Genomic DNA, 19,164 nt, shown 5'->3' on the forward strand with positions numbered 1-19,164 from the left:
CAAGAAATTATAAATTCTACCAGGGTATGTAAACTTATGAGCACAACTGTATGTGTATGTATTTGTTGTTTTTTACCCGTAGAGGGGCCCAAAAGCAATAATGCACATTTTGCTTCCCTTTTATCCTACTTAACCACTTTCAGACCGGACCATTTTGCTGGTAAATGACCAGAGGTCTTTTTACACTTTGGCACTGCGCTGCTTTAACTGGTAATTGCGCGGTCATGCAATGTTGTACCCAAACAAAATTTGCGTCCTTTTCTTCCCACAAATAGAGCTTTCTTTTGATGGTATTTGATTGCCTCTGCGATTTTTATTTTTTGCGATATAAACGTAAAAAGACCGCAAATTTTGAAAAAAAATGATATTTTCTACTTTTTGTTATTAGAAAAATCCAATAAACTCAATTTTAGTCATACATTTAGGCCAAAATGTATTCAGCCACATGTCTTTGGTAAAAAAAAAGTCAATAATTGTATATTTATTGGTTTGCGCAAAAGTTGTCACATCTACAAACTAAGGTACGTTTTCTGGAATTTACGCAGCTTTTAGTTTACGACTGCCTATCTCATTTCTTGAGGTGCTAAAATGGCAGGGCAGTACAAAACCCCCCCAAATGACCCCATTTTGGAAAGTAGACCCCCTAAGGAAATTGATAAGAGGCATGTTGAGCCCATTGAATATTTTATTTTTTTGCCTCAAGCGATTGAATAATGACAAAAAAAAATTTTTTTTTTTTTTTTACACAAAGTTGTCACTAAATGATATATTGCTCACACATGCTATGGGCGTATGTGAAATGACACCCCAAAATAAATTCTGCTGCTTCTCCTGAGTACGGGGATACCACATATGTGGGACTTTTTGGGAGCCTAGCCGCGTACGGGGCCCCGAAAACCAAGCACCGCCTTCAGGCTTTCTAAGGGCGTAAATTTTTGAGTTCACTTCTCACTACCTATTACAGTTTTGAAGGCCATAAAATGCCAAGATGGCACAAAACCCCCACAAATGACCCCATTTTAGAAAGTAGACACCCCAAGCTATTTGCTGAGAGGCATGTTGAGTTCATGGAATATTTTATATTTTGCCACAAGTTGCGGGAAAATTACAAACTTTTTTTTTTTTTTTTTTTTTTTCACAAAGTTGTCACTAAATGATATATTGCTCACACATGCCATGGGCATATGTGAAATGACACCCCAAAATAAATTCTGCTGCTTCTCCTGAGTACGGGGATACCACATATGTGGGACTTTTTGGGAGCCTAGCCGCGTACGGGGCCCCGAAAACCAAGCACCGCCTTCAGGCTTTCTAAGGGCGTAAATATTTGACTTCACTCCTCACTACCTATTACAGTTTTGAAGGCCATAAAATGCCAAGATGGCACAAAACCCCCACAAATGACCCCATTTTAGAAAGTAGACACCCCAAGCTATTTGCTGAGAGGCATGTTGAGTCCATGGAATATTTTATATTTTGCCACAAGTTGCGGGAAAATTACAAACTTTTTTTTTTTTTTTTTTTTTTTCACAAAGTTGTCACTAAATGATATATTGCTCACGCATGCCATGGGCATATGTGAAATGACACCCCAAAATAAATTCTGCTGCTTCTCCTGAGTACGGGGATACCACATATGTGGGACTTTTTGGGAGCCTAGCCGCGTACGGGGCCCCGAAAACCAAGCACCGCCTTCAGGCTTTCTAAGGGCGTTACAGTTTTGAAGGCCATAAAATGCCAAGATGGCACAAACCCCCCCCAAATGACCCCATTTTGGAAAGTAGACACCCCTAAATTTAGGGGTACACTAGTGAGACTAGGTAATAAATGGCGGGTGCCCTGAAACTATAAAAAAATAACTAACCAACCAGCGTCACCTGTAACAGTTATATGGTGATCACTGGTGAAAGGGTTAACTAGGGGGCAATCAGGGGGCTTTATGCGGTAGTATATGGGGGTCCCTGGCGCTATAAAAAGCTGCGGCGAACCTAAATACCTACTTGCCTAACTAGCGTCACCTGTGACACTAATACAGCGATCAGAAAAACGATCGCTTATTAGGCTGGGTTCACACTGGAGCGATGCGGGAACGCCACGAATGCGCGGCGGGTTCCCGCATCGCATGCCTCCCGGCGGCAGTTCACACTGCCCTATGCGAACTGCTGGGAGTGTCAGTGAAATGTTACTGACACCCCCAGATCAGTTCGCATATCGCAGTGCGATCTGCAAACTCGGATCGCATGGTGTGAACACCCATGCGATCCGATTCTGCTGCGGGCCAAAAAAAGGGTCCCGTGCGAATTTGCGGCGGGTGCGGCGGGTGTGGCGGGTGCGGCGAATGGCTGAACTCGAATCGCACAGAGATCGGATGTGATTTGCACTGCAGTGCGAATCACATCCGTTCTCAAACCGCTGCAATCTGAACCCAGCCTTAGTGACACTGGCGACGGGGGGTGATCACGGGGTTAAACCTTTATTGGGGGGGTTAGGGGGGTACCTTAGAACTAAAGGGGGCTAACCCTAACTGCCCTAACAGTTATTAGTCACAAATGACACCCGCCGGGTGATCAGGGGGTTAAACCTTTATTAGGTAATAAATGGCGGGTGCCCTGAAACTATAAAAAAATAACTAACCAACCAGCGTCACCTGTAACAGTTATATGGTGATCACTGGTGAAAGGGTTAACTAGGGGGCAATCAGGGGGCTTTATGCGGTAGTATATGGGGGTCCCTGGCGCTATAAAAAGCTGCGGCGAACCTAAATACCTACCTGCCTAACTAGCGTCACCTGGGACACTAATACGGCGATCAGAAAAATGATCGCTTATTAGGCTGGGTTCACACTGGAGCGATGCGGAAACGCCGCGAATCCGCGGCGGGTTCCCGCATCGCATGCCTCCCGGCGGCAGTTCACACTGCCCTATGCGAACTGCTGGGAGTGTCAGTGAAATGTTACTGACACCCCCAGATCAGTTCGCATATCGCAGTGCGATCTGCAAACTCGGATCGCATGGTGTGAACACCCATGCGATCCGATTCTGCTGCGGGCCAAAAAAAGGGTCCCGTGCGAATTTGCGGCGGGTGCGGCGGGTGTGGCGGGTGCGGCGGGTGCGGCGAATGGCTGAACTCGAATCGCACAGAGATCGGATGTGATTTGCACTGCAGTGCGGTGCGAATCACATTCGTTCTCATAAACCGCTGCAATGTGAACCCAGCCTTAGTGACACTGGCGACGGGGGGTGATCACGGGGTTAAACCTTTATTGGGGGGGTTGGGGGGGTTAGGGGGGTACATTAGAACTAAAGGGGGCTAACTCTAACTGCCCTAACAGTTATTACAGTCACAAATGACACCAATGCAAAAAAAAAAAAAAAAAAAAAAAAAATGACATTGGTGTCACTGTGACTGGGGGGCAGGGGTAATTGGGGGGGTGATCGGGGGGTAAAGGGGGGGTGTGAGTGTGCCTGGCATGTTCTACTGTGTGTGGGATGTGTTGGTGCAACTCACTGATCCGCTCTCCTCCGTGTCGGAACGAAAAATACCGACACGGAGGAGAGAATACATCACTTCCTCTCCTGTGTTTACATTACAGGAGAGGAAGTGATGTCACCGGGGATTTCTATTCGTCGGGAGCGATCGCGAGGGGGTGGCCATGAATGAATGGCCGTCCCCTCGTCCGGGATCGCTCCCGAACGAAAACCGACCGCCGCAGGCACCGGGCGGGGGCCCGATCGGGCCCCCGACCCGCGGGAGGCAAATCACGTACATGTACGTGCTTATGCCTGCCCGTGCCATTCTGCCGACGTACATCGGCGTTAGGCGGTCGGCAAGTGGTTAAAACACACTGACACTACCTGAAACTGATACAAAATAAAAAAAATGCTGTGTTTTTAATCATACCTAAAATACACTCACCCTGACCTTTGACTCTGACCATGACCTTTGACCCCAAGCTTGACTTTAACTTTGACACCTAGATCAAACCCTTTTCTTTTTTTTTTTCATTTTCCTTTCTGGACTGTAAAGTGACCGATCAACATGTTAGCCAATCAGAAGCTATCAGAGCAATCAGGTGATCAGGAACTGGGCCTTGCAGTTCCCCATCATTAACACCAGTCCTCGACCTCTTGGCGAGAGCTTGTCTCTCTGCTGGGACGGTAGGCAGCATAAACTCCAAACATACAAAGAACACTAGACATACCAAACTGGGTTACTAAAGGCCACGCCTTGTTTATTCTTTTTGTCCAAATATATACAATTAACAACTCACCATAACTCTTTTAATCAATAAATACTTTAAAGCTGTTAACAAAATCATTCAAAATCAGTGGGGCGCTATTTAAATATCCTTCTGGTGAATGGCAAAGACCCACCTCAGCCTTCTGCTTAAATAGGAATCCTGGGAATTTCTGGAATGTTCTAGGGCAGGGGTGTCCAACTCAATTTTATCGTGGGCCGCATCAGCATTATGATTGCCCTCAAAAGGGCCGGTTGTATCTGTAAGATTAGATGTCCAGCACATCCCCTCCCCTTACCTTAGATGTCAAGAGCCACCCCACCATCAGAAGTTGAATACCCCACTCTCCCTTACATCACAGTGCACCCCCCTTTCCTTATGCTCTGCTAGGAAGAATCTGGATGCATTGCTTGAAAGCAGAAAGTAAGGGTCTGGAGGAGGACCAGGGGAGGGCTGGAGCTCTCCTGCAGCTGCAGGAGAGGTGCGAGGGCTGCATGAAATGGCCTGGAGGGCCGGATTTGGCCCACAGGCCTTGTGTTAGACACCTATGTTCTAGGTGGTCAGGTGCCTATAAATTACCTATCCTAGGGGACCACCAGAACTTCCAGAACATTCCCAATCAGCTGACCTTTTTGACCTATCACAAAAACCCCCATTGAAATCAATCAATGGGAGGGGCTTGAAACTCCTATCACCACCATTCCATGAGGGAAAGGGGGGCCTTAAAACAGGCTATACCCCTTTATTCACATTCTTTGAACTCTATAAGAAAAACATTCATAGGCGAGCTGCAATTGGCAAACCATTAGTGATCAATATTAATGCTAACAGTGGTGCAACACCCATAAATCGTAGACTATCGATCAAATAAAGACTGTAATTTGGTCCGATGAATCGAACTTCACACTTTTTCCAACCACCATACGTTTTTAGATGTGGCAAAAATGCCCCAAGCGTATGACCAGGACTGTTTCTTGTGTGAATGGTAAAGCATGGTGGCCGTGCAATCATGGTTTGGGCAGACATATCTTGGTATTCTGCAGGCCCCATCATCATCTTAAAAGGTAGAGTCACTGCCAGCGACTATGTATACATTTTAGCCAGCCATGTGCAGACATTGTTTCCCAAAGATAGCACTATTTACCAAGATGATAATGCTCTGATTCACACAGCTGGTGTTGTCAAATTGTGATTTGACAAGCATGTACATGAAGTCTCACACCTTCCCTAGATGCCTCAGTCACTGGACCTTAATATCATAGAGTCACTATGTCAATTTTGGAGAACAGGGTTTGGGCTTGTTTTCCACCTCCAGCATCTCTGTGAGAACTGGGACGATTTTGCATGAAGTGTGGTATCAGATTCCATTAGCCACCATCAAAGACTTATATTGGTCAATTTCCAGGAGAATTCAGGCCGTCTTGGGTGCCAAAGGCGGTTCAGCACCATATAAGGTTACAATTTAGTTGTTTTACCTAGTGTTTCTATATTTTTGTCCAGCCCCTCTATTTGTAGCTCCACGGATAAAGACCCACTTTTATGAGGCTGAATATATGCGTATGCTCAGTGGGAAGAGGTCAAGGATCCTTTCACACTTGTGCGACTTGTCCTGCGACTTGGGACTTCAAAGTTGCATGGCAAGTCATACCCCACGATTTCCAATGAGTACCATTCATATCTGTGCGACTTCAAGTTGCACCGACTTCAAAGTAGTCCCTGTACTACTTTGGTCCGACTTTGATGCAAGTTACACAGGCATTCCCTGAAATCGTGGCAAAATTGCGCAACTTTAAAGTTGCGGTTGTGTGAAAGGTAAAAGTAATATCAAATCAGACAGGCCTTTGCACTACATAGTTAATGGTAGATCTAAGGTAGGTTGTACAATTGGATTGTATAGTCACCTTAAGGCACTCCATTTTCAGCCATGTACCTATAATTTTTAAATGTTATTAGACTCAGCTGAAAATAACTGTCATATTTTTTAGAAAGTGCACATTGTATTAGAAATTTCTCTTCCTGTTTCAGCAGTGGCAGGGGAGTCTGGACTTACACTGTGTGAGAGCTGATTAGAGAACAGGCACACATCCCCCTGCACAGAGGCAGAGGAATGAAGAAACTTGTACAGCTGTTGCACTGACAAGTTTTCTGCTTATCTATCTCTAAGTTACCTCCCCTGCTTTGATCTCCTGTGTTGGAGAGCTTATAAAAACAGAGCGGCAGAAAGACATGGGACTTAGGGCTTTGGAGAGAGATAAGTAAACACTACAGATAGATGTACCTAGGTCAGATTTCATGATAGGGATTTATATCCACTTTAAGGTATATGTGAATCCACAAGGTTAGAAACTTTTAGAGGGCTGTGCAGCCTTTTTTTTTATTTATTTTTTTATTTTTTAGAAAATAATGCTAATTCCATGGTAAAAACAAAACAAAAAAACTCTTTGAAATACCCTAGAGTGTTTTTATTCTTGTGAACATGTGACCACTATAACTCTTTATGTGCCTCTGCTGAGCATACCAGGGCTATGGGGTGTGTTGAAGCTGCAGTCTTGTTCACTGTGGATGATGTCACTGTCAGCTCCAGGGTTATGAGCCACTCTCAACCCTGGTACACACGTAACATTTTTTTTGTATGTTCCATAGAAAAATGTGCTTATTCTACTGACCAGTACCAGAAATTGAACAGTGGCCCGAATCATACCTCGGGCTACATTACTCCTTTTCTTTGGAGTAGTGTCTTTCTAAGACCTAGAAAAATGTACTTATGGTCAGGTAGCACTGGCAATGTATAAGATACATAAAAGAGACCCATGGGTATTGAGCGAGAATATGCATAGATTCAAGTGGAGATATAAGAATGGTACAGCGGAAACATATGCTGGCATTTATAGAAAAAGGTGTATGTTGTTTGCAAGGAACCAACTCACAGTAAGAAACATCGAAAGCTGTGACAGTGTTAGAGCATTGATGGGTAACAGTGTTATATAATTATTCTTGGCATATTACACTTGCAAATATTTTATCATAATATGAATTATTATTAATATTTATTATCATTTTCGTATGGTCATTTTATTTAATCACCACGTTTCCTTTATTTTAGGGAAATCTCATCTCTGAGAAAAGTAAGTTATATATTTTGCGTTTGCTATAAATTATTTTGTTTTGATTTTGTTAAACTAAAGCATGCAGTATTCAAGCAGGCTAATTTTCACTAAACTAATACTAATGCTGCTTTAATGAAAATGCTACACATAATATACTAGCACTGTACCAGTAACCTTATGCAGGGATATAAGCTATAACAATACTGTTTAAACTGCTAAAACCCTTATTCCCTGTTACTGACTTTTCCTGTTACCTTCCCTGTTATTCCTGCTACAACGCCCATTCCATTTTATGTTCTGCTGTGCATCTGTTGACATGACATTATCATATCATTAACCAGCTAAATTACTGTATCCGTTTGTCTTGCATCACCTGCTGTCCTCATGAAAGGTTTTCTCCTGGCATTACCTCTAACCCTAATTAAATGGACATTGTGATGCTTGGTCAAAACAGATACCGTCTCCTTGCATTAGATGACAGTCAACATTACTGTGGTGTAGTTCAAAGGCAAGTCAAGGCAACAAGTAGAATCAGTCACCACTAATGCTACCTGGAAAATACACTACCTGTAGTAAAATTAGACAATCCACTAAAATCATAATTTGATATATTCTGCATTTCATCTAGTAAGGAATGTAGCTTCTTATCAGATTATTCTATGCAACCTATCTCTTTGAGCTTAGAACCAGAAAACGTACTGGCATACATTTTGCCGGTTCAGAATCAGAGTGTGAGTCAATCACTGGCTTCTTACATACCTTGGGGAATCCTCTGGCAAGTTCATTGTCATAGAGTCTGGCAATAATTCCAGACACCTGCAAGTCTACATATACTTTTCAACTAGGAAGCCCCTGTTGACTGCAGTTGGTGATTTGACTAAGGTAGGCTAAGGTAAAAACATTTCTTAAAGGTTAATTCTGGTTAGTATTAGGCTGAGCTGGAGAGCAACTGACAAGCAGTCCAATACAGCCCACATTCAGGAAGCAGGTACTGAATGTGTGTAGAGTAGTATAAATATAAATTGTTTATTAAAAGCCATTTAATGAACGTTACACTGACTTAAAACAAGTATGCAGAGTCAGAAATTCTTATCTTGTTTTTATTCTGGACTGCAATAAAAAAAAATAGTATCATAAAAAGAGGATCAATTTCACAGTCAAGCAATTTTCAGAAGAACATTGTATTCCCCAGTATTTACACAAAATATAAAAATGACCAAGAATATCATATTGCCTGAGATGCCATAACACGGCAACTCTATTAGGCTCACTAGCCCTTCCAGTAAAAGGCATTATTTCCAAATTGTCAGATCCTGACTATGACATCATTCATAGATCAAAAAGAATAACTGCTGCGCTTCACCACAGTATGTTGCAGATTTCTTTTCATATCATTTTATTTCCAGGTTATGATGGCAAACATAACCTGAACTTGTAGCCCCTTTGCTTTGCATGGAAATAACTTGACTTACATAAACAGCGTGTGTGTGTTCTGTGTGGATGTTTCTGACCTTTTGTTTGCTGTGCATAACATCTTGTATTTCAAATCATTTTCTGTTGAGCCATAAATTTTCCTTTTTTACCTTTTGATTTTCAATTCAAACCACACCTTATGTGTTCTCAACCTTATGAAGATTTTCCAGAGAGAACCATGCCTCCACCTTATAAACATAAAAACACAGTTGCAGACAATCATTCCTCCCATGATTCCTTCCTAGATGGTTCCTGTAATTTTGTCACCATCTCTTTTGCTGCAAGAGAGGATTGCATGTTTTTATCTAAAAAGGCAATTTAAGATAACCATAGACATAAGATGATTTGTTGTTTAATCCAGCTTAAACAGGGAACATTCATATAGCCATTCATATAGCCTTTGATCAACCAGCCTTGCCCCAAAATAAGACCAACTACAAGATTATCTTTTTAATTCATAAGCATGCACACTAGGCCAAAACTATTGTTTATTTGCCAGTGTTTCTACATATTTACATTGCGGTGATTAGATCTTTCAACATTCATCTTATGTCTATTGGTGCCCTACTGATTGTCTTGGACAGGGTACATGATTGCTTTGCAGAACAGAAGGGGGTTAAATAAATATCTTAATTTTCTGAGCTTCAAGGAATACCATCTTATATTGGCTATAAATACTTAGCAATGAATAATAGGGGAATTCCAGTCAATGCAGATCTTAGTAATCAGCTAAGTTATCCTTCAAAGGGGGTTCAACTTGCCACTTAACAGTGATCTCCACAGTGCTATAAGTTTTCTTGCTTGTGTGTTTTGCCAACAGCTGTTACAGGCCATTGCAGTACAGTAAAGAATACAGTTCTGCTAAATGCACCATGGAGATTGCTGACAGTGTGTAGCGCATACAGGACATTTGTCCTGGCAGAGTATAAGTCTGCATATGAGGTGGTTTCCCCTTAAAATACTTCTGCCCCCCTGAGCTTGGGAAAATACTGTAACTTGACTTCATGTTCTAATTGTATTCATTTAAAAGAGTAAAAGTGAAGCTAAAGTAAAAGCATTTATAAAAAGTAAAACAACTACATTGTTGCTGATACAAATAGCTTGGTAATAAATGGGAATAACTTGGTTCTCCTGCAAACCTCTCTGACAGCAAAAGCCTATTCAAAGTATATACAAACACTGACATATACATATTCTATAAATGATGTCACATTTTTTAAAATCTACATTTTCTACCAGTTCTTTTAACCTGTTTTTCTGTCAGTTCGCTACCACTGGCTTTCTCGTATAGGCTATCGACAATCTACAGTCTTAGCTTCTGTTACTTCTTTTTCTTTCTATTGATTGTATAGCATCTAAACAATCTTGAGATGCCTTTGTTCAAAAATCCCATTTTTGTCTTGTTTTGTTAGTTTATTTTTTCATTTGATGTATTGTCTTAAATTTGTTGTTGTCCTCGTTGTGTTGTATGCGTGAATGTGGTGTAGTGCGCATTCTAAGCAAGTTATTTCCTGCCCGTTTTCCTTCCCAGTTTCCTTTAGCATGACGTTCAAGACTGTTTGGATCCACCAACTACACCAGCCCATTCCAATCACTCCCCCCACCTCAACCGAAGTGATTATTTCCTTCATGATTACATTATTCAGTTTCTGTTTATTTATTGCCATTTTATGTTAATATTTCTCGTTCATCTCCAAGATGATGAAGAGACAGAATCCACAGAAACGTCCATCTTGAAAAGCCATCTTGTCAATGATGAGCCAGTGTTAGCAAGCCCCGATTTGCTGTCTGAAGTTTGTGAGATGAAGCAAGATCTTATTAAAATGAGCGCAATACTAACCATTGATGCCACACAGAAACCTGGTACCCTCAAAGCCAAGGACTTTGAAAAGTCAGAAGAGGATCCAGGGGAACCATTTGAAATAGTTGAAAAAGTCAAAGAAGATTTAGAAAAAGTGAATGAAATTCTTAGAACTGGAACTTACACCAGAGAAGAATCATTACATGATGGTGCTCATTCCTCAAAATCACATAAAAAAGATGAAGAATGGGTTATTTTAAGGGATGATGAAATTGAAGAAGCCAAACTAAATGCACTACTTGAAGACACGGAGATACCATGCATAGAAATAAAAATAGATAGAGGTCATAAACCAAAAGTAAAAGCTGATATGAATGAAATGGTAAATTACCTTACTACTGACCTAAATTCTTATTCAGCTGATTCAGCAGCTATTCCTGGAACTGAAACAGAGAAAAAGGAGCAGCGAAAACTGCCATTAGAAATCAAAAAACCAGTACGCAGAAAACTCAAGGAGAGACAAAGAGAAGAACTCCAAGGTGCAAGTGACCGTGCAAGTTTAACAAAGTTTAGTTCTGAAGAGTCATTAGATGACGAAACAGGTCTTACTCCAACAGCTGCTCCAAGTGTAAAAGAGGTATCTCCTGTGATTGAGGAGACACCAATTGGATCAATTAAAGACAAAGTGAAAGCACTTCAAAAGCGAGTTGAGGAAGAGCAAAAGGGAGTAACAAGCACATCAAGTAAGCCACAGTTGAAAGATGTTGTAAGTGAGCCAACAAAGCAGCAAAACATAGTCCCTGTAGTTCAACCACCTTTTTCTCCTTCATCTAAAACCGAGCAGCTAGAGGAAACCATGTCAGTGCGTGAGTTAATGAAAGCTTTCCAGTCAGGTCATGACCCCTCTAAAGCAAAATCTGGGCTGTTTGAACACAAAACTGTAAAATCATCAGTACAAAAACAGACCTCTATAGAAAATAAAGTAGCAGAAAAATTAATGACTGATAGCTCAGACTATGCTAAGTATAATTTGGATTTTTCAGAAAAAGAACCAAGTTTAGACTATGGGGAAAATGAGCCTTCATCTCACATAGATTCTGTTAAATTGAAATCTGTTTCGGAACACATCAAAACTTATGGGCAAAGCAAAATATCTCTTCCTATTGCTATTGCTGAGGTAGAGATGCAGAAACATATGAAGAAAGAAACTACTGGTTCACTAGTTGAAAGTGAAGCCGTTAAAGAAAAATCAAGTATCCGGTTAAGAGTGAGCATTAGTGACCAGGATGTAGAGCCACAAATTAGTCCTGATAGAAAAACATCTACAGACTTTTCTGATGTTATTAAAGAGGAACTTGAGGATAATGACAAATATTTACAATTTAAGCACCTTCCAGAAACTGAAGGTGCCCAATTAAATTTAGATCAAGTTTTAATTAGTCCATTTAATATATCATTCCCTACTGAATATGAGTCAGATGAATTCATACCTGCTTTACATTTACAAAGTGGTACATATGATGACAGCTCAGACAGCTTGAAACACGAAGCACCCGCAGATTCCCCAGGTGGCAGTTTATTGGAAGGTACACCTCATATGAGTTCGGAGGATAGTTTTAAACACGAAGGTCTTGCAGAAACTCCAGGGACGAGTCCTGAAAGCCTCTCATTTTCACCCAAGAAATCTGATGACCTTAAGGCATCAGAAACAACTACATATATGAAAGAGACTAAAGCGGATGAAAAAGATACACAGCCCCTTAAGAAAACTACATCAGATAATAAAGAAGGTTTGGTGAAACAGGAGCAGACTATCATAAGTGAAACTGTAAACTCTGCAAAATCTATAGAAACGAAAGATTCATCAAAATGTACAGGTTCAGCTACAGAGGACAGTATTTATACAGTGAAAAGTCCTCAAGGTCTAGAACTTAATCTATCTTCAAAAATACTACAAGATGATGATGTGAGTAGCCCCATGGCAGATGAGTCAGTTGCAGTAAGTGACAAAGATTCACTGGAAGCAAGCCCAGTGTTAGAAGATAACTCTTCCCACAAAACACCTGATTCACTTGAACCAAGTCCATCAAAAGAATCACCATGCAGTGATTCTCTTGAGAGTAGCCCAGTGGAGCAGAAGATTAAGTCTAGTATTCTCATAGGTTCAGCCCTTCACTCTAATCTAAAAGCAGATTTGGCAGCAGAGCTGATTCATCGTTCAAGACTTTTAAGAGATCCAGATGGAAGTAATGAGGATGACAGCATTGAACAAACATCACTTATGGAAAGCTCGGGAAAGAGTCCACTTTCCCCAGACACACCCAGTTCTGAAGAAATAAGCTATGAAGTTACACCCAAACCCCAGGATGCACAGGCATTTTCTATGACTTCAAAGCCCGGCATGATTCCAGAGGTTTCAGAGGAGCAAGAAGATGATTCTGAATCTGAGCCAAAGAAAAGATTTACTCCTGAAGAAGAAATGTTTAAAATGGTAACAAAGATTAAAATGTTTGATGAACTTGAGCAAGAAGCAAAGCAGAAAAGAGAATATAAAAGAGAAATGAGACAAGAAGAATGTTCGGTAGTATCTGATTTGGATATTCCACCCGAAGATGACACTGAAGTATATGGCATCAAGTTAGTACAAGATGAAGATGTGCAAATTGTAGTAATGTCTGTGGAAAGCAGAAAAAGCTCTTCCTCTTCAGAAAGTGAACCTGAATTAACACAGCTGAAGAAAGAAGCTGATTCTGGTCTCTTGATGGATCCTGTTATCAGGGTTCAGCCACCATCTCCTCTTCCACCAAGTGTAGTGTCTAATTCAAGCCCTGAAGAAACAACTTTTCAGCCAATTACACATGCAAAAGATGCATTTTCTATAGAAGAGCATCCTCATGTTGAATCTGACATGCAAACGATTGACTCTGAGATGATTAGACAGGGAAGTACTAACTCTTCAGAAGATGAAATTATTCAGTTTGAAAAGAAAGACACTATTGATCTCACAGAAGTGAAGGGCATAGATGCTGCTGAACCAATGACCTCTAAAGGCCTAGTAGCTCAAAACTATGTAGATATTGGTGAAATATCTGAAGATTTAAAAGAGGAAAGAGCATTAAAAACTGTATCAGACCATACAATTGAAACAAAACCTGAAATGACTCCAGAACCTCATGCCAGTCAGTGCCTACAACATACATCATATTATGACAATGCAACATTTGCAACACAAAGTGACTGTTCTTTTGTGACATCAGTAAATCTTGACATCACTGAAGCATATAATACAGCAAATATTTTACTTCAAGATGATCATTGTTCAACGCAGTTTTCTCCCAATTCACAAAAAGATGACCCTGAGTTTGACAGTAGTGATTATGTGCCTGAAATTACCAGTCCTTATGAAAATGTCCCAATAGATGGATACTTTACAAGTGATGACATTGTTCCAGAACTAACGGATGATCAAAGATTTTTACCTTCACCACCTCCACTCCATGAAACTGAATCAAGTATACAAGATGAATGTAACTTACAGCAGGACAAAGGGACACCAAGGTGCTCTTCTTCCAGTGGTGACTCTTTTAAAGGAGATGATGTGTTACAAAGTACATCAGAGAGGCAGAGTGAGAAAATTATTGTCACTAAATCTGATGCTGAGCCAGACTCATGGAGTGACATCAGAGAAGATGATGCAGCATTTGAAGCAAGAGTGAAAGAGGAGGAGCAAAAAATATTTGGATTAATGGTAGACAAACAATCACAAGGAACAACCCCTGACAGCACTCCAGCACGTACACCCACTGAAGATGGTACACCAACCACTGAGCAAAATCCATTTATGTTTCAGGAAGGTAAACTTTTTGAAATGACTCGTAGTGGAGCCATTGATATGACAAAAAGAAATTATGCAGATGAAAGCTTCCACTTTTTCCAGATAGGTCAGCAGTGTGGAGAAGGCTTGCCAGATGAAATTAAAGAGGAAAGTGGTGAAGAAGAATCTCCAATACCTGAGAGTTTATCTGACCCCTTTTCTACTGTAGACACTGATGCAGCGGAGGTATTGCAAGATACAACAGAGTCGCCAGTAGATACGCTGTCAGTTTCTGACTCTGATTTTGATGTGGCAGATGATAAAGGCTCAGAAGCGGCAAAAGTAGAACACAAATCAAGAATCCCAATTAAAATGGGTATTTCTGCAGCTTCAAAAACATCGAAGAAAGAGAGTTCCGAAATAACTGTAGCAGAAATGCAATCCATGCAATCCACAGATATTTCAGGTACACAAGAAAGCGTTGAGAGTTCATTAGGTTCTTCTTTGTCATCTCCAGAGCAATCTGTGGTGGATATGAAAATACATTTTACTACTTTTCCAAAGTTTGAAACTTGTGAACGTGATGACTCACCAGATTCTTCACCAGAAGAACAAAAGTCAGTAATTGAAATGGCAACTTCAGCCAAAGAAAGTAGTCCTGCCCATGCATCAAAATCAAAAATACCTGTAAGGTCTTCTTCTTCAGTGTCTGAGGGGCATTCATCACCATCACCTGTGCCTGCTGAAGATAGATTATCTACAGAAAGCCCAGTTGGGGAAGACCAAAAGCCAAAGTCCAAAATCCCTGTCAAATCAACAACAGCAAAATCTGAGCAATGCTTTACATTTACAGATGTGAAACCTATAGAACATAACAACAAACTCCCTGTAAAACAAGATTGCAGAAGCAAATCTGAGTCTGATGCCAGTGTATCAGATTCTAAAATGAAAGCAACTAAAACAAGAAGCTGTACAGAGTCCCACTGTGAGGTTACAGAAAAAACAAGTCAGATGGTTGAAGGAGAAAGTGCTGAAGTTACTAAACCAAAGTCATATACTTCAAGACTGCCAGTAAAAACAAAGGATTCATCACTTTCTCAAACAGAAACAAGTGAACAGGAAAGATTCTTTGAAATGTATAAGAACTCTATAGATTTCTTTGAAGAAATTAGCGATGAAGCTTCAAAGTTAGTAGACAGACTCACTCAGGCTGAAAAGGAACAAGAGCCAGTATCTGATGATGAGAGTAGTGCCTTTGAAATTTCAGTCATTGAGAATGCTACAGTGATTGAAACTCAGCCTAGCATCCAAGAAGACATCTTTGATTCAAGACCAATATGGGATGAGTCAATTGAAACTCAAATTGAACGCATTCCAGATGATCATAGCCATTATAATGTACAAGGTATTTGCCACAAAATGTGGGATTCCCTCTATTATGCATGTCATAGATTTTTTTGTGTGTTATGTGAAACATTAATTGTTGTGATTGGTTTTGTTTGTGCATGTTTTGTCTGTTTTTATGTTGACAACATCATGGTTGTTTGTTAAAAGAAAAAAAGAAAAAATATCTCAAGATTGAAAATTCATCAGGTTCACTGTGAAGGCCTGCATAGAATGCCCTTTGTTTACTTGCCTCATATTTTCTCACCATATATACACGTGTTTTACAAAAAAAAGGGTTATGGTTTTGGGTTGGAAATTATAATCTTCAGTATATAGTTAAAAAAAGCAAATATGTATTATAGTTATATAATAATTGATGTCCATCAACCATTTTCCTTTTGAGGAGTATAACTAATAACCAACACTAAACACCACAAAGACTATTTGAGCATGCATTGTGCTTTAAAGTTAGTTAGGTTTAGTGGTTAAATGAATCGTTTAATAACCAATATACCAACTCTCTGGCTTATTAGCAGGCTCAACAAACAATCCAAACAAATCATTAAATAATACTTTTATACACCTAAAAACCACAGGGACTGCTTTTTGCTTAGTTGTCCACAGTTCGTAAAAAAGCATGGTAACAATCTCAAAAAGTCCTCCATCTGAAGCATGTGCAGCACAAATATAACTTTGTTACATGTTGCAAGGTCCATAAAGACATGGATGAGTGTGTTTGGGGTGGAGGAACTTGACTGGCCTGAAGAGAGTCCTGGCCTCAACCTGATATAACACCTTTGGGATAATATAGAGCAAAAACTGTGAGCCAGGCCTTCTCGTTCACATCAGTGCCTGACCTCACAGATCTGCTTTTAGAAGAATGGTCAAACATTCCCATAGACACACTCCTAAACCTTGTGGACAGCCTTCCCAGAACAGTTGAAGCTGTTATAGCTGCAAAGGGTGGGCCAACTCAATATTGAACCCTACGGACTAAGACTGGGGTGCCATTAAAGTTCATGTGCATGTAAAGGCAGGCGTCCCAATATTTTTGCCAGTATAGTGTATTAATAAATAAGAATTCTTCAAGCATCGCATCTGTTTATATTTTTCAAACAAGTATAGGACTCTGCAGCATCCCATGAAGCAAGGCAAATTGTTCAAACATTCAGTGTACATCAAAGGACTTCCATAAAAGGCAGCTACAGTACATAAGAGCATTATAATTTGTGCTAGATTTCTTCAGATGGGGGTTCTGATATTTTATGGGGTTAGTAGCATGATTTTAGTAATTGTGAACCACTAAAAGCATTTGTACATTAATACAAATATGAAGTAGAGAAAAGCGTTCCTATAGTTTTTTGTGTAAGAAAGTATTATTTGATATGTATGGTTAGTTGTGTCTGTTAATACAGATGGTTGTTGAGACTGATAATTATTTCAAATGTGTATAATTTTACTGGAATGAAATGTATATATTATATTATATATGATTTATTTCTTTTTTTATGCAATTTAGATATTGTATAAAAAAAACTCTCACATTCTTCTGATGCCTGAGGTATGGATTGGTAGCTTGTGTATTTGGATATAATGGTCGCTTATTATCAGAAGTTATGGTTGTAAGGCAAGATTTAAATTGGATCTCCAGCCAAAACATTTTATAGCTTCAGATGGGTGATGTAAGAATGAAATAGGGTTAGAACATCTGCATCTTTTTTTTATATATTAGTCTATATCCTCCTTGGATACAGACAATTCCAATGTATTGTTCAAATACAAATTTTCTAAATACAAGAAAACAAGCGTTTTAATTGAATCTGAGAGTCATCCCCGACAGTGCTACTCTCCCACTAATATTCTATTCAATGCTCAGTAGAATAGGAACACATCTATAAAGGGAAACTGAACTCTTGATGATGTGCCTAAAAAAAGGCAAGCAGAGGACAAAAGACTAGTCATCAGTATTGTCTGCATTCTTCCTGCAGCTTCTCTTTCGCTATTATTGACTTGTCTTGTTTGCACTGTGGGTTTGTATGGAGGTCTTTGTAGAGATAAGGTTTGCAGCCTCATGTCAGAGCCTCCAGCATGCGGAACCGTGCGCAGCACAATATTGATATCACCAAATCTCACTCCAAATGATCTACAGCTAGCAGTTAATAGGAGTAGTGCCTTAATTCTAACATAGATATACAGCTTTGAGGCTGTTGACACAGGAGTGCTTGAGGCTTGAGGCTTGTACACACAGGACGAATATTGACGATATTTGAGTCGTGTGTACAGCAGCCTTTCTAATTACCAACTTTTATCAGACTGGCATGCTGGGAAACCAGCATCTGGTCAGTGCTTGCAGCCAATGGATGTGAATGCTGATCGGTGTGTTCTGGCAGTCCCCCTGTCAGAACGCAATAGCTCAGCGGGGGAGGTCGCTGTACGAACATTGCTTGTGTTAGTACAGCGATCTGTCAGTTTTTTTTTTGTTCAGCCCACTGGGTTGAGCAAAAAAAAAAAACATCCCATGTTTATCAGGCATTAGACATCTTCTTATACCAGCAAGTTCACTGATATCTGTAAGGTGGAACTCAAGACAAAAGGTTTTTTTTTTTGCTGAGGCACAGTTAAAATATGTGAATATTCCCTATAAAATAGCATATCTACTTTAATTTGCTATTATGCACAAATTATTAGGCAGATTTTGGACATTAGAAAACATATCTATTTTCTATACAGTATCTGTAATTTTATATGCTGAACCCTTTCCCGTTAAGAGGTCATTTATGCCTACTTGCCCAGGCCAAATTTAGCAGCGTTGGTTAACTTGACAATGATTTTATAACTAATTTGCATACCTCATTTTTTAAATGTATTTTTATTTGCTACTGTTTTAATAAAATGCTCAAAATTTTGATTTGATTGTTTTTTTTTTAATACTGAATTCTAATTCCAGCATTAAACCGATTGCACCACAGGTAAACACTGCAGCCTGAATAAACACTGCATTTTTCTGAATGAAGCCTCCAGCCTGCATGTGGTCGCTATGTCACAGTTGAAATAGTGATCACATAATTGGTTCCCGATCTTCAGTGAAGACCCAAACTATCACTGACAGCTGGGATTAAGAGCTTCTTGCTGCATAAAGTGACAGCTCATTAATCACAAAGGGTAAAATATTTATAACATATCCCCTGGATGAGACATTTTGCTGAGGATGGTTTATAGTCAAGATGGTAGGCAGGAAGGGGTTAATATAGAACATATTTCTATATCAAAACATTATCTGGTAATAGGGACTTTCTATTTTTATACAGCTGAACTTGTATATGTTCAACAGCCAATATGTTATAAA

General features: G+C 39.9%; 1 protein-coding gene across 35 annotated transcripts in view; it reads left to right on the top strand.

Moving 5' to 3' along the window:
• Positions 1-19,164, top strand: part of ANK2 (ankyrin 2) — a 749,119-nt gene that overhangs the window by 681,589 nt on the left and 48,366 nt on the right. For all 35 annotated transcript variants that reach the window (XM_077476764.1, XM_077476769.1, XM_077476760.1 and 32 more), the window contains 2 exons: positions 7,341-7,362; positions 10,516-15,837. In XM_077476764.1, coding sequence (XP_077332890.1) covers positions 7,341-7,362; positions 10,516-15,837 — 5,344 coding nt within the window. The remainder of the gene's footprint in view (positions 1-7,340; positions 7,363-10,515; positions 15,838-19,164) is intronic.

Source organism: Lithobates pipiens, unplaced genomic scaffold, assembly GCF_037356315.1.
Source record: "Lithobates pipiens isolate NorthernLeopardFrog02 unplaced genomic scaffold, aLitPip1_a1.2 Scaffold_13, whole genome shotgun sequence".
In the NCBI taxonomy this organism is placed as follows: domain Eukaryota; kingdom Metazoa; phylum Chordata; class Amphibia; order Anura; family Ranidae; genus Lithobates; species Lithobates pipiens.